The following is a 16,599-nucleotide window of genomic DNA, read 5'->3' as shown; positions in this document are numbered from 1 at the left end:
CAGCAGCAGCAAATAATTGTTTGGATTTCACTTCACCACCACCACCGCCACTAACGTCCTAACATCCTCCTCCTTCTCCTGCGTCATTCTCCCGTCTTATAGAGGCAACAATTTTTAAACATAGTCGTCTGAAATGTGTCGAGTATAAATGAGATAAAATTCGGATCCACGTTTAGATTCATCAACCCCCCGTTATCACTTATCTTTGTTAAACGAATGAACACTGAACTCTCGTACTTTTCCAAATTGTTCGACAATGTCTCGATCGTACCGTCGAGGCCACTGCTGTGGTCTGAGTATTAGTGTCTTGTGGACTATGATAATTCATGCAAGATTTCTGATCAAAACATGCCATCATGCAAGTCATTTCTATGCATTGAACAAGCACAATTATTTATGTATTTGTTTGGAAATCTTTCTGAGTAAATGTAAGCCCTTGGCCCGAGTTGACCCCATAATAAACAGACCCTTAACCAATTGGTGTGAAAGCCCATGTAAGTAGAAAACAAAACAAAAAAAGCTTTTTTGATGTGGGTATAACAAAGATAAAATGAGTAGAAGAGTTAAGTGACATGGGCAAAATGTTGAATATTGTTCTTTTTTTTTTTATCTGTTTGCATTTTTGCTGCTCAAATTAACAATTTCTAGCTTTTTAATAAAAGAAAAAACAAAAAAAGTACTTCCAACGCTCTCTGTCATTTGTGTCTTTCACTCACCAGTCATCCCTCCTTCCTTCTGTCTGTCTGTCTGTTTGTTCTTTAGAGTGAGCGTGTCGTTTTACTCCTCTCACACATTTCAGCACTAAAATGACACAGAACTAAGAGGACGTCGTCGTCGTTTTCATCGCCATCGTCGTCGTGTTTCCCTCCGTCTTCCATAGGAATCCATTACTTTGCATCCAGATTCCCGCTGTACGAACGAACGAACGTACGGCGTTTGTCCCGTTTCTCGTCGACGGTGTCTCTCGGTGTAAAGAGTTCCTCCTCCCACCTCCTCCTCCTCCCCACCTTCTCCCTCCTCGCCGCCGCTGCCGCCGCCGTCTCGTCTCCGCAGCGACAGAGCAAACAGACGTCTCTGTGTCTCTGTGTTTCGTTCCCTTTTGTGTTAAGATCAGTTAAGTCTAGATACAACAATGTCACACAGTATGCTGATTATGTTTGGTTTGACTGAAGTTCAAGAGTCTTCAAGCTGTAACAGACCAAGCGGCTTCCCCTCTGCATCAATATAAGAATGAAGTCTGTAAACAAAAGTTACTGAATATTATTTTTTCTGACTTGCAAATGAAATAATCTGTACATCTGTGTGGGTGAGTTTCCTCTCGCTTTTGCTTGAAGTTACATTATTATAATTTTTATTGTTATTACTGTGATTATTAATCCAACGCTCTAACATTTAGATTCCCTGATGTCTTTTTGGTTTCTTCCCTTCTCTTTCCTCCCTCCTTTGCCCTCGTTGTTGTCGTCCTGCTTCTCCTTGTCAGGTTTGGTTACACTGTCATAAGAGGGCAGGGAGGCAGTCGAGGGAGTGCCCTCCTTTTTTTCCTGTTCCTGATTGTTCCCGCCGTTCTCCACCTTGTTGTTGGCCGGTTTGCGCTTGCAGACGAAGCCGCGCCTCGCCAGGTAGGCCCGGTACGCCCGCTGGATGATCCGCACCGACACGTCCTCCTGCTTGCGCCGCAGCGTGGTGGTGATGGGCTCGTACGACACCTTGGAGGGGTTGGCCGCCACGAAGCGCTCTTCCATCTGCTGCCGCAGCATGTCCAGCTCGCCGCTGTCGCCCAGCACGCGCTTGGTGAAGGCGAACAGGATGTCCAGGCAGTGGATGCGGTCGCCGCTCACCATCGGCATGTCCATGGCGATCAGCTCGATGGTGTTGGGCTTGGGCACGCGCAGCGGGTGCTCCAGCGCGTCGGCGAAGTCGGAGAGCTTGGCGTAGGTGATGAACTGCGAGGCGTCGGGGTCGAACTTCTCCCAGATCTCGTAGAAGGTCTCGAAGTCGTCCTCGCTGAGCGGGTCGGCGCTCTCCTCCGTGGCCACGCTGAAGTTCTCCAGGATGATGGCGATGTACATGTTGACCACGATGAGGAAGGAGATGATGATGTACATGACGAAGAAGAAGATGCCCACCGACGGGTTGCCGCAGTCGCCCGTGGCCGGGGTGCCGGCGTTCTCCAGCACTGGGTCGCAGTCCGGCGGGTAGTTGAGGATGGGCAGCAGCAGGCCGTCCCAGCCGGCGGACGTGGTGATCATGAAGAGGATGATCATGCTGTTGCCGAACGTCTCGAAGTTGTACATGTCGTCGATGCCGGCGCCGTGCTTCACGTAGCCGAAGTTGGACATGCCGAAGATGGAGAAGATGAACATGACCAGGAAGAGCAGCAGCCCGATGTTGAAGAGCGCGGGGAGCGACATCATGAGGGCGAACAGCAGAGTTCTGATTCCCTTGGCGCCTTTGATGAGACGCAGGATGCGGCCGATACGAGCCAGACGGATCACCCTGAAGAGCGTCGGCGACACAAAGTACTTCTCGATCAGCTCGGCCAAAAACATTCCTGAAGGAAGGTAGAAGAGAGAGGAGATGTTTGTTTAGCAGGAAGAGGAAGAGGAAACTTCTGACTGCATATCGTTGAAGGAAAACTTATTTTACTGCTTCAGCCTGTTTTTACTTTATTATTATTTATTTATTTTAGCTTGTTTTCTTCTTCTCCTTTCTTGTATTTGTTTAAATTTATGCTTTTATTCCTTTTCATTCTGCCCCAGTTGTAGTCGACTTCTTTTACACTTCATTTTTCATTTTCATCTTTTACTGTACCTTCCTCTGGTGTCTCTCCATCATCGCCCCTCCATTATTAACGCGTTTCTTTATGCAAGTACATTTATGGAGGTACATTTGTGTCTTTATTATATTTATTATATCAAAAAAGATATTTTCAATCAAAACAAACTTCACTTCAATCAAAAAAAGTAGTTTTGATTGAAAATATCTTTTTTGTCTAAATGAACTTTTTTTTTTGATTGAATAATAAAGACACAAATGTACCTTCCTTTCTTCTGCTCACTATACTTATTTTACCTTGTTTTCTTCTTCTCCTTTCTTATATTTCTTAAATGTATACTTTTATTCCTTTATACTGCCCGGGTTCTTTTACACTTCATTTTTCATTTTCATCTTTTCCTCTCATCTTCCCTCCGTTATTAAAGTGTTTCCTTATGGAGGTACATTTGTGTCTTTATTATTCAATAAATTAAAAAAAAGTTGATTTAAACAAAAAAGATATTTTCAATCAAAACAAACTTCACCTCAATCAAAAAAAAATTTATTTTTTTTGATTGAAAATATCTTTTTTTGTTTAAATCAACTTTTTTTTTGATTGAATAATAAAGACACAAATGTACCTCCATACTTCTTCAGCTTTTATATATTCACTGTTTTGGGATGGAGGTGTTTCCATTATGTAAAGTACTTTATGTTGCTTAGTTTTTTAATTTGTTTTAAGTGAAATATGCTACTGAAATAAAGTCTTGGTTTGGATGCTCTCTTCATTTCTGCAGACGTCATCAAACCCCTAATCAATCAGCCACTGTGACTCCTTGTTTATTTTTGGTACTCATAAGAGAAAGGGTCACTACAAGGACTATGTTTGTTCTTGATTTTATTGTGAGAATTAAGTGGATCTATTGCAAATCAAACTCCCCAATACAATTAGATAGAACTAGATATGCAACACAATATGCAAAGGCTTTAAGGTCAGGAATCACCTCAACCACAACTGTTATCACGTGCAACATGACCGGCTCTCTGATTGGTTCATTGGTTGGGATCTGGGATTTCCAGATGTCAATCAAAGTCATGTTTGCCACTAAAAAGTCAGGCTTTTTTGTTTAAATAAAAAAAAGCCCAAGTCGAGTGGAAGTCATGTGACCAAAATACAGCGGTGTGTTGCAGAACTTATCTGCTTGATGATGCATTTTTCTTTTACCTCCAATCATTGATAACAAAGTGTTAAATTAATTTCATAGGCTACACTTCTATTTAACCTAAACCTGCTTATTTTATTGACTAGCTCCATTTTGTCTCTATTTTCTCTCTTGGTATTAAAATCAATAAGTTGATGCACAGATAAATTCAGATGTTGAATTGCAGCCGTTCAGCGCTGTGATTCTCAGAGCTGTAATTTCCAGTGCAGCCGCTCCACCGCTTCTCTCCCTCTCACCCCCGGGGGAATAAATAAAGAGTTTTGAATACGTGCCCACAATTGAAAGGATGACCACAACCACGTCAAAGATGTTCCAGCCGTTGGTGAAGTAGTAGTGACGCAGCGCAAACAGCTTGAGCACGAACTCCGTGGTGAAGACGATGATGAAGACGAAGTTGACCCAGTAGAGCACGAGCTCCGTGTCCTCCGACTGGTCGTCCGTCTCCACCATCATGGTGACCATGTTGAGGCAGATGAGGATCATGATGGAGATGTCGAACACCTGCTGCGTCACAAAGTCAAACACCATGCCCTGGATGTTGTTCTGAGGAGAGAGGAGGAAGAGGAGGAGGAGGAGGAGCAGAGTGAGAAATGTGCAGCAGGAACATTCATGCACATGTTCTGACGATGTGATTAATTAAATAGTTTCTGGAGCATAATTCATTTATTCACAAAGTCGGTGTAGGACATTGGGGGGATGGAGAGTGTTTGTGTGAAATAATATAAATTACATGTAAAAAGCCAATTAACTCAATGTAAAAGAAGACATACATTCATATTCGTCCTCCTGCGCGATATCAGCAAAATGTCTGATGTGCAATGACACTGTTCAATACCGCAACGACGATATGACTTGCGATAAATAAAAAGGAAATATTCAGGTGTGCATTATTAAAGGGTAGGTAAATACAGAGACTGCTTGATGAAAAACTGTCCCCAATGGAAACGCGCATCAGCGGGTTTGCATGAATTTACCTCTAAAACAGCTCTGTCTGGTAACGTTGTGTTATTATCTCATAGCGTGGTGAATGTGCAGGTCACAACTTGTCCACCAGAGCGTTTTGGAGTTGTTGGATTGTGTATTTGATGAGTTTGATGAGGGAAACCAAGAAATCCCATGAGCCTCCGTAGCGTAGCTCTGAGCAGCTCACGGCTCTGCTCCGCCGTTCTAAAAATATGTTGCACCAACGAATAAAGGTAACGAACCTACTGCTATGACTATAGGAATTATGGCAATGGGCCAATTTGCCAAAATGTTGAACTATCCCTTTAACCGTACAGTTCTCAATACAGTACATACACCAGGTGGCGCTTTAACACTGCCACCCACACAAATACACCAAAAACAGAGAAGAAGAGAGGAAAGCTTGCGACGCTGTAAACAAACTCCAAACATTAGAAGTCGACTAAACAGAAGAAGTCGAGCCAGAACAAACATAACAATCAATCAAATTATACACATACTGGAAAAGTCTTTTTCATTGCTTCTCTATCAGGCAGCCTTTTGCAATGTGTTTATCGTGCATGTTGATATCGTGATGGCTGGCGATGAAAATAAGATTAATCGTCAGCGGGTGGTTGTTGCTATAATTTGGACAATTTTGTACCAGCCAGAGCTCATGCTAGTTCGCTAAATTCAACGACAACATTACGGCTGAAAAGAACAGAAGCATTTCACGTTCCTGAGCTCTGGAGGCGTGGCTTTGGGGAAAAGTCAGAAGAACGGGTTTTTATGGACTTTTGAATTGTGTATTTTCAAAATGTAGCCTGCTCAAAACCATTTTTCCAGGATCTTCTACTCTACCTTTAAATGTCCCATGAAAAACAATGGAAACCGGAAATTTGTGAAAAGTGAAAAGTGAAAAGTGGACATGTGAAATGTGAAATTCATTTATTTATGCCATCTTTTGTTTGTTTTTGTTTTGTTGCTCTTCTGTGTGTGTGTGTGTGTGTGTGTGTGTGTGTGTGTGTGTGTTAGGTGTGGAGTTTATTATTTACACATCTGTCAATGAAAACTGTTGGAAATAAAGTGTGTCCAAGCAAATTTCCATCAGTACAATAATTAGTAATGTAGTGACAGTTTTTTATAAATTAAATGACACCTAAGTTTAATGATGGGGCCGTTCAATAATTACACCAGTTTTAATGGAAATATTATGTATTCTTCTATGTTAAATACAATGTCATGAAATTCTACCAATGTAAATTTGCTTGGACGCACTTTACTTGTTAAATGTAAAGTTTCAGAGTCGTGCTGAGTGTGATCTTCTCTACCTGAGGCCTGGGGATGGGTTTCTGGGGTTTCTTGGACCCCAGCTTCTTCATGGCGTTGTAATATTTCTTTTGCTCCTCCGTCATGAAGATGTCCTGACCTCCAAAGTAAAGGGACAAAAAAAAAAAACAGTTCTGGTTACAACCTGCAAGGATTTGACCGAGAAGTCACATGACTTTCCTCTCCTCGTAGCTCAGCTTCACATAAACAGCGAGTGGCTCTGTTTAAACAGTTAAAAGCCTCCTCCACATTTCATTAACACTTCCTTCCTTCGTTCCTCGCTGCTCTAATAGACTGTTGCTTCATATTTAATGGACACAGATGAGACGAGTATCGATCCTTTTATCCGACTAAAATCTAGAAAGCGAAAGAAAAAAACTACACATTTTCCCAAATGTTTCATTCTGATGGAAACCTGTTTCTGAGAAAGTGAAAGTGAGAAACATAAAACGTATCTTTTTCTTCTGTTGGTTGAAGTTGTCGATGATGACACCGATGAACAGGTTCAGGGTGAAGAAGGAGCCGAAGATGATGAAGATGACGAAGTAGATGTACATGTATAAGTTGTCCTCATAGCGAGGCTGGTCCTCCACCTGTCCAGAGGTCAAAGATCAAGACAGGAACTAAACTCTACAGCCGCGGCCAAAATTCTCACAAAGTTTGCTGCTTCAGTGTTTTTAGATCTTCCTGTCCGATGTTACTATGGTTACTGAAGTATAATTACAAGCATTTCATAAGTGTCAAAGGCTTTTTTTGCCTTCATGCAAAACAGCTGATGTGCGTTGCCTTCAGGGACAGTTTTTCATCAATCAGTCTCTGTATTTCCCTCTAAAACAACTCCGTCTGGTAACGTTGTGTTATTATCTCATAGCGTGGTGAATGTACAGGTCACAACTTGTCCACCAGAGCATTTTGGAGTTGTTGGATTGTGTATTTGATGAGTTTGATTAGGGAAACCAAGAAATCCCATTAGCCTCTGTAGCGTAGCTCTGAGCAGCTCGCGGCTCTGCTCCGCCATTCTAAAAATAGCTTGCATCGATAATTATAGGTAACGAACCTACTGCTATGACTAGGGATTATGGCAATTGCCAAAAATGTTGAACTGTCCCTTTAAAGTTCATTTTCAATTAATTGCATTTCATCTGCTCACTCCTCATAACACTCTGGAGTATATGCAAATTGAAATCATAAAAACTGAAGCAGCAGACTTTGTGAAAATAAATATTTGTGTCATTCTCCAAACATTTGTCTTGACTGTACGGCACGTTGATCCGGAAGTTCTGAACTGCAGATCCCTTCTTACCTTTCTAGAGTCGATGGCAGCGTACATGATGTCCATCCAGCCTTTGAATGTGGCCTGTTGGATGAGTGTGTGAGAGAAAAAACAGGTTAAACACATTAAAACTAATGTAAAAAAACAAACAAAAAAGCAGAATTGTCTCCTCACCACTTGTAGCAGAGCCAGGTATCCAGCACCGACGTTGTCAAAGTTGATCTTGACATTTCTCCATCTGACTTCGGAAAAGTTTGCATTGATGAGCGCGAAACACTCGGTCTTGTTGTTGACGTCCTCGGGCAGGAAGTTCTCCTCGGACGTGCTGTTGTAGCAGTAGTAATACTTCCCGGCGAACAGGTTGACGCCCATGATGCTGAAGATGAGCCAGAAGATCAGACACACCAGCAGCACGTTCATGATGGAGGGGATGGCTCCCACCAGCGCGTTCACCACCACCTGAGGAGGAGGAGGAGGAGGAGGAGGAAGAGGAGGAGGGGAAACAGAGCCGCTGTGACTTCAGGCTGTCACGCACACACACTCAGACACACACACACACACACTGTGAAGATGTTCACACAGAAAACACACATACATAAATACGCAAATGCACATTCATTTTCCGTTTCCGTAGTTGTGTTTTCTGGTGTCTCGATTTCTCACAGTAAAATATTAAAGGGGGGTGTAACAATATTTATTATTACACATTTGAATCGTTTCTTTTTTTATTCTCAGTAACTTTTTCCATAAACATCCTGCAATTTATCCATCTTCATCTTTAAAGTGCTGCTGTAGGACGAGGACGACTTTAAGGACATGGAGACATTCAATTATTATTAATTATTATAATTATAATTATTCACGTTGCAAAAACATTTTCAGCTCCATAACCAGATATTGTTACACCCCTAAAAAAATGCAATTGTTCTTTACCCAGATATTCACATATACATTATCTTAAAAGCCAATTCATGTGTGTTTATGTTGAGCAAAGTGTTACAGTGTGGACGTCGTATGAATGTGCATTTACAAACACAAAGGGTGCCATGACAACAGAAAAGCCAAATAAACCAAAACTTATATATATATACATATACAGATATACATTAGTGCTGTCAAACGATTAAAATTTTTTATCAGATTAATCACAGGGTTGCTGTGGATTAATTTCGATTAATCGCGATTAAATATCACTCATTTTTAATCTATATTAATCGCGCTTTTTTCAACACAAACATTTATCCACATTAATGTGGCCCTGTTACTCCTTTTTCAGCCAGATACTAAGACAAACTAACTTGTTGACATTGTCTGACCGATTGTCAATTTTCAAAATAAAATACTGCGATTGACAAATACTATGTGTGTGTGTTTATTTAGCTAAACAGAGCACGAGAGAGATGAATATTTATATACATTACACATATTAATTGTGTTTGCGATGGATTATTTCGCGTAAACGCATTAATTTTGACAGCCCTAATATAAATATATATATATACATATATATATACTACATATAGGCAAACATTGAAAGTTTTAAAAGTTTCTTTTTTATTCTAAACGCTCTGCCTCACATGGTTGAACACAGACACAATGCAATCCAGATAACTACTAAAACTGCAAAAAATGGTGATCATGACGTCATGGTGAGGAGATTCACTGAGGAACGGTGAGCGAGGATGGCTGGGGGAGGGGGAGTATGCAACCAGAAGTTTGTTGATCTTCCAGTGTGACAATGCCAAAGCCAAACTGTGATAAGATCAGATAACAGGACACTTGTGGCGGCAGAGCGACAGTTAGAAGATGCCGAGCCAAGACACTTTGTTTTTTTTTTTCATTTGTTTTGTTTTTTGGGGTTTTTAACCTAGCAACAACAACAACAACCAGAGGCCGATCCAACCCATCACACACTGAGAATAATCGTCGCCATCATCATCATCATTACAGTAGCTCGCTCTGCCGAAAACTCAGCACAGAGCTTTGCAGGGTCACACGACCGACGTGCACACTGTAAAAAATAAACGTGCAGTAAATCAGTGTGCAACCTTCATTTATCTGGACTTTGAACAGGTTGTGTGTGACGGTTCGTACCGACCTCTCGTTGTTCTCTCAGCTGATGAACTCAACACTTCAGAGCTGAGTTATTATTATTATTATTAATAATATTATTATAACATGTTGCATCATTCAGGTCAAATTCCCTGCAGTGGATAGGAGGAAGTTTTTAATATTGTTTTGTTGCCATTTTTAATGACTCTATAACTATCACTTAACATACTGTAGCACTAGCTTTATATCATATATGACATGAAATATGATCAATCAAATCAGATGTATAAGTGACCATCTGAGATGATCTAATAGCATCCATGCAACAAAAGCTTCTCTTTGATCCAAGGGGTTACCTGAGGTTTTTTTTTTTATATATATTTCTATATTGCCATCTCTAGCATGCGTTGATGTTTTTTTTATTTATTTAATAGGCATGCAGAAAGGACCAGCTGCCTGGTGTCTCAGGTCTTACCCTCATCCCCTCGAAACGTGAGAGGGCCCTGAGGGGTCTCAAGGCCCTCAGTGTCCTGAGTGATTTAATCGGGCCTAGATCGGAGAAGCCCAACGCATTTGCTATAAGGCTGACTATAGACACCTACACAGATAGGGACAGAAGAGAGGGAAAGACAGAGGAGCAAAGGAAGAGAGGACCCACATAGTTAGAGGGGATACAGAGAGAAAGATGGACCCTATATATAGACTGTAAGGATGGCTGAGTGGTTATATACAGATATATATAAGTACATATATGACTATATATGTAAAAATATGTATCTATATAACATGGGGTTAAAACGGGTTGTTACAATATACAAAAGGTCAATAAAGTGCACATGACCCAGGTTTCTTTTTCTTTTTCCTTTTTTTTTGTCTTTTCTATGTGTTTGTTTGTTTGTTTGCTTATGTTTGTGTTTGGTTTAGTTTGGCAAGCCAGTCTAGAGAGTTAACCAGCTTAACAGCACAGTGAGCACACCTGGAAAGAAACTTGTGGTTGACACAGTGAAGAGGGAGAGAGAAGATATAAAGAGAGTCAAACGAAGGGGAAAAAATCAGGGGAGAGATGTTTCCACAAACACTAAATCAACGTGACACAATAATATACACACAGTACAGTACAGTACACAGTAACACGGTACAAAAACAGTACAGCTTCCACACCAGAGAGCGTCTTACTTAAAAGAGGGGAGAGAAAACGCAGAAGGTTGAGGACAACTTTCAGGGTTAGAAGAGAGAGGATAACCTGTGAAAGTAGGAGTCCCAACACAGCACACAAACCTTACCCTGCACCCTCACACAGCGAGCGCTCAGCAGCAGCTCCGCTCCGCAGCTGCACAACGCAACGCCGCTCTTAACTTAAAGAGAGACACAGTTAGAGGAGGAACCTGCTGTGAGAGAGAGGACAGGTCAGATGTTAGGGGAGAGGTCGGCACGGATAAAATTGTTAACTTAACACACACACGCACACACACAAGTTTTAGGCGGGATGAGACATCACACACACAACCTGTACTGGAGGATCTGACTCTTCTCTCCTCTGACATGAGTTATTTCTATAAATGATAAATTAGACAATGAAACTGAGACCGCCCCTCATCAATATCACTTAAATGTGCACTGTCAGTTTTTAGCTTCATCTGTTTTTTATAGAAGCCTGTTTCAGCCATGAAACAAAGTCATAATTATGAGATAAAAAGTCGAAATTACGAGTTAAAAGTCATAATTATGAGATACAAAAAAAGTCATAAATATGAGATAGGTATGAGATAAAATGTCGAAATTACAAGATAAAAAGTCAAAATTATAAGATTAAAAAGTTGATATTATGCAATAAAAAATCTCATAAGAGATAAAAATTGAAATAATGAGATGAAAAGTCATAATTATGAGATTTAAAAAATCTAAATTACGAGATAAAAGTCATAATTACGTGAAAAAAAGTTCTAATTATGAGGTAAAAAGTCATAATTATTAGATGAAAAACTCAAAATTATGAGGTGAAAAAATTTTTAAAAGTCCAAATTTTGAGATAAAAAGTCATTATGAGATTAAAAAGTCAAAACCACGAGATAAAAAGTCATAATTATAGTACAGAAAGTCATAATTATGGCAGAAAAGTCATAACTGTGAGATAAAAAAAAGTCTGTGTGAGATTTAAAAAGTCAAAATCACGATATAAAAAAAAAAGTCACAATTACGGGTAAAAAGTCATAATCTCGAGATAAAAGAGTCAAAATGATGTGATACAATGCCACACGTGCGGCAGTGGCGCAGCTCTAAGAAGCCCCTCATCTGCGAACGACCATGGCGTTTCAAGAGTGCAGTTGCTCATTACACTCCGAATTACGATGTGAATTTAAGAGCAAATGAAGATTTTGTTAGTTTTGAAGCCACGTTACAAGTTCTCCTCTATCCATCTCTGTGTCAAACTGAAGAGCTGCTAGGACTGCTGTGCTCCAGTATCTCATGATTTCAACTTTTTATCTCGTAATCATGACTTATGTTGGAGATATACAGTATTTTCTTCCATATTCTTTTAGCTGATTCATTTGAAAAAGAGAAATGTTTGGCTTGATTATAAAAAGGTTCGTATACGCAACAAAAGTCAATACACCCTTCAAAAGTGACTGTGCGTTCACACCAAAAGCTTCCAAAGCGTCAAAAACGTTTGAGGGTGCGCTTCAGACAAGACAGCTCCCAAAACGGCAAATATTTTCAGCCACTTTGGTCGCTCGTTACGTGACTGGCGTCAAAGTTCGATCGCGCTGGTCATTGGGGAGCCGAAATACAAAAAAAGAAAAAAAAAGGCAGTCGAAGGACATCTCTATTCTGACAGGTTGCCGCCGGTTGCCGCCGAACCACGTCATTGCTAATTACCATAAAGTTAACCAGGGCTCAACTTCTCGTCTGGTGACGCTTTGGACGCTTTGGAAGTGCGGTGACGCCTGTTGACGCTTTGGTCGCTCAGTGTCGCCGGGCTCTCATTGAAAATGAATTGACTACCGGCGTTTTGACGCTTTGGAAGCTTTTGGTGTGAACGCACAGTACATCTGTTGTTTCACTGACTTTTCCATGTCGCATTAAACTGAATCCAAACCAGAGGTGAAGCAGTTAAAGCTTAAATTCAAAGGTCACAGGTTGAACCCTGTGTGTTGCACTGAGCAGCTCATCTGATCATCACACATAAGATCTAATAACCTTAACTTCAACTTCCAAACAACAACAGTTGGTGATACTGCAGAGGGGTGGACTCACATTTGTTGTATAATAATAAAGACCAATAACAACATACAGTGGTTGGAGAAAAAAAACAACCAGAAGCACCAAACAATATAATGACACAACCACACAGCAGAGGGAATAATTCATAAGGTACTGATTATACTACTGTTGCATTATATTTGTCATCAGTACGTCCAGCTCAGTGTATTCAAATATACACGCACAGCAACAAATGTCAAGAATTGAACTGCTCGTACGAAGGGACAAATACTACGGAAACCCATTTGCGCCAGTTTAGGAAAATAAATATCTATAAGGTAAGTCATAGTAATGAGATAAAAAGTCAAAATTATGAGATAAAAAGTCAAAAATATGGGATATACAGTTAAAATTATGGGATAAAAAATCTAAATTATGAGATGAAAAGTCAATATTATGAGATTAAAAGTCAATATTATGACAAAAAGTTGAAAATGGGATATAGGTTTCAATTTTGAGATGAAAGTTGAAATTTTAAGATAAAAAGTTGAAATTATGAGATAAAACGTCGAAATTATGAGATAAAAAGCCATAATTATGATGTATCAACCTGTAACCATGGTGCTGACCAGAGATCTCCATTTATTGTTTGACTTTTTATCTCATAATTTCAACGTTTTTTATCTCATAATTATGATTTACCTTTAGGATATACATTTCCTTTTACTGGCAAAAACGGGCTTCCATACAAATACACACACATGCATTTAGATTTTTTTTTTCCACGTCCTTAATCCACAGGTGTGTTTAATCCAAACTAACTGGTGAGACTCAAAATCTGAAATTTATCATTTTCATATTGTGTCATTAACATTTGTTGAACCTCAAACCTCACGTTAATCCTCTATGGCACGGTGTTGCTCACTTTGCACATGCACAATATTTTTGTGCATGATGTGCATGTATCTGTGCAGAATCATATTTAATTGAGTATAAAGACACTTTTGTTTTATAGATTTGAAACTGTAGTTTTTTATTCACTGCAGTTGGACCAACTTTTCAGTGATTACCAAACTCCCAAAAACTGAAACTGAAATATTTATTTCCCCCCTTAAAATAAAAATCCATGCTATAGAGGGTTAATAAGAATTTTAAAAAAAACATGTGATGCCTTTCGTCACTGATGCGAGTGCAGCCGACTGTCTGACACCACATGAGCTGACTCAGGAAGCCACACAGCATGAAGCACACACACATACACACACACACACACAGTCTGAGGCCACAGTCCACTGAGCAGCACCGGCCCAGATGTCTGTGGTGCAGCAGCACCGACAATAATCAACAATCAAGTATCTGGAGATCTATTTCTCTTAATAAGACTGATAAAAATAATAATAAATAGATAAATAAATAAATAAATAATAAATATTAAGTTGACATTTTTTTCATTTGGTGGAAATCGAATCAAATCAAATCAAAGCACCTGAGCTCGGCTGCAGCCAGTGTGTCTGTGTGTATGTGTGTGTGAGCCACAGGGCATCTGATAAACTGGTCATAATGAATGAATTCTTCAGCACTTACACTCACAACACACAACACACAACACACAACACACAACACACAACACAACACAACACACTGCAGTGACACAGGTGGACACACACACAAACACACACACACACACACTGCAGTGGAGAACGTTACTATTGAATCATGGACAGAGGAAACTTGGAGGTTAAAGGACAAAAGGACGACTTACCAAACCGATACATGACTCAGCACAACATGAAACACATCATCAGATCAAACACGTATGCTGAGAGGATGGTGCACGGTATAACCTCCAATATTTCTCATTTATTAAATTCTGTGTGAAAGAAAACCTGTAGAAAAATGTTTGCAAAAAAAAAAGAAAAAAAATACGATAGTCACTAATTAAATAATATCTTCTGTCACTTTGCACAATTTGATTTTACACTATCCAGTCCAACCATCATGGCATCTGTCATCATCAAGTTAGCAGCTTCATAAATGAGTAAATAAATAAGATATACAATCAGTACAGAAAGTATTCAGACCCCCTTCAAATTTTCACCATTTGTTATGTTGCAGCTTTATGTTAAAACCAACAAAATCCTTTTTTTTTCTCATCAGTCTACACTCACCACCCCATCATGACGGCACAAACCCAGAATTTTAGAAATTTTTGCATATTTAATGAGAAAGAAAAACTGAAATACCACCTGATAAGTATTCAGACCCTCTGTTGTGACACTCATGGAGGTCTTTCAGTTCCTTCGACCTCATGGATCTCATTTCTGCTCTGATATGCACTATTCTTTAGACAGGTGTGCACCTTTCCAAATCATGTCCAAATTATTTATTTCAACACATCTGGACTCAAATCAAGGTGTCGAACCATCTCAAAGATGAATAAAAGAAATTGACGGCACCTGAATGAAGAATTTTATTGATTTTATCATTGTAGCATCTCTTCACCGGCTTCCAGTGAAGCAAAGAATTGATTTTAAAATTGTACTTATGGTTTTTCAAGCTCTGAATGGTGCAGCTCCTTCCTACATCTCTGACAGTGCTCACTGAGTACACACAGCTCATGGTGCTTTCAGTCATTTTGGTCCTACTTTTTGGAAATCTCTTTTAAAAGCAGACTAAAAACATTTCTTTTCTCACAAGCTTTTAGTTTTTAATAGTTTTTAATTTGCAACATTATCTTCTTTTTGTGCTTTTATATGTATTTTACGTGTATTGCTTATGTAATGTGCTCTGTTTTGTTTTTGTGAAGCACATTGAGTTTGCGCTTGTCGTATGAAATGTGCTATATAAATAAAATTGAATTGGATTGAATTGAAAAAAAAATGGTGAAACTTTGAAGAGGGTCTGAATACTTTCCGTAACCGCTGTAAATAATAAATAAAATGCAAAACAGTATTCAAAGGGAGTAAACACTAAACAGTCAATAATATCCACCTGCACTGTCACTTTGTGGGAAGTGGTGAATTATGTCGTGCACCTGCACCCAGTCAGAGTGATGGGAAACGCTGCCATGTGGCTGTCAACTAACTCCTTAACAGTGTTTTATGTTTCGTCTCCACTTCCTGTTTCAGCAGGAAATACATCACACTGACACAGTGATGCTGTTGTTGTTGTTGTTTTTGTCACAGTCGAGTTTCACATGTGACATAAATCAGTGCAGGAGCTACGTTTGCTACTGAACATGGCAGGTTATTTACACCACGGTTTATTTTACACCTCTACCAGGTTAAAAGTTATTTATAAATCCTTTAATCTCCCACACTGCAGATTATTCCATCTCTCTCTTTACGTTTTCAGATTCGGACTGAGGCAGAAATTCAAGTGAGAAAACTCATTTTTGCAGAAAAGGACAAACCATATGTGAACAACAGTGGGAACAACAAGGAGTGACTCAGCAGTTTGGAGCCAGACCAGAGCTCTGAGATACAGAACAGCAGTGGGTTTATAGATATTAACTGTATCAGAGCTGGAAGCACTAAAGTCCATCCCACACATTCCAGTTAAACCACTTTATAATACATCTCCACTCTTACTGGGAGTCTCTTTACCATCCTGACTCCACACTGATGCTAATAACAATAGCATTTTATTTATATATTTATATATTATATTGTCCAAGTCTGGACATCACACAGGAAATACACTGATTCACATTTTGTCACATATGATTTGTTGACAGTATATAAACATAATATATACAGTAAATACAGACCAGGTTTATGTCAAAGAACAAATCATTGTTTTGAGACATTGGCCCATTTGGTCACC

The 16,599-nt window shown here is 39.6% G+C and overlaps 1 protein-coding gene across 11 annotated transcripts in view; it reads right to left on the bottom strand.

Annotated features, from left to right (window-relative positions):
* Positions 1-1,299: 1,299 nt before the first annotated feature.
* Positions 1,300-16,599, bottom strand: part of scn8ab (sodium channel, voltage gated, type VIII, alpha subunit b) — an 88,766-nt gene continuing 73,466 nt past the window's right edge. For all 11 annotated transcript variants that reach the window (XM_085775563.1, XM_085775565.1, XM_085775567.1 and 8 more), the window contains 7 exons: positions 10,049-10,171; positions 7,696-7,980; positions 7,552-7,605; positions 6,704-6,841; positions 6,251-6,355; positions 4,250-4,520; positions 1,300-2,551 (listed from right to left, as the gene is read on the bottom strand). In XM_085775563.1, coding sequence (XP_085631689.1) covers positions 1,386-2,551; positions 4,250-4,520; positions 6,251-6,355; positions 6,704-6,841; positions 7,552-7,605; positions 7,696-7,980; positions 10,049-10,171 — 2,142 coding nt within the window. In that variant the 3' untranslated portion in view covers positions 1,300-1,385. The remainder of the gene's footprint in view (positions 2,552-4,249; positions 4,521-6,250; positions 6,356-6,703; positions 6,842-7,551; positions 7,606-7,695; positions 7,981-10,048; positions 10,172-16,599) is intronic.

The sequence above is a fragment of the Trachurus japonicus genome, chromosome 5, assembly GCF_045865225.1.
Source record: "Trachurus japonicus isolate A0001 chromosome 5, Traja_1.0".
Classification (NCBI taxonomy): domain Eukaryota; kingdom Metazoa; phylum Chordata; class Actinopteri; order Carangiformes; family Carangidae; genus Trachurus; species Trachurus japonicus.
This window is presented reverse-complemented; position numbering and strand designations above follow the sequence as displayed.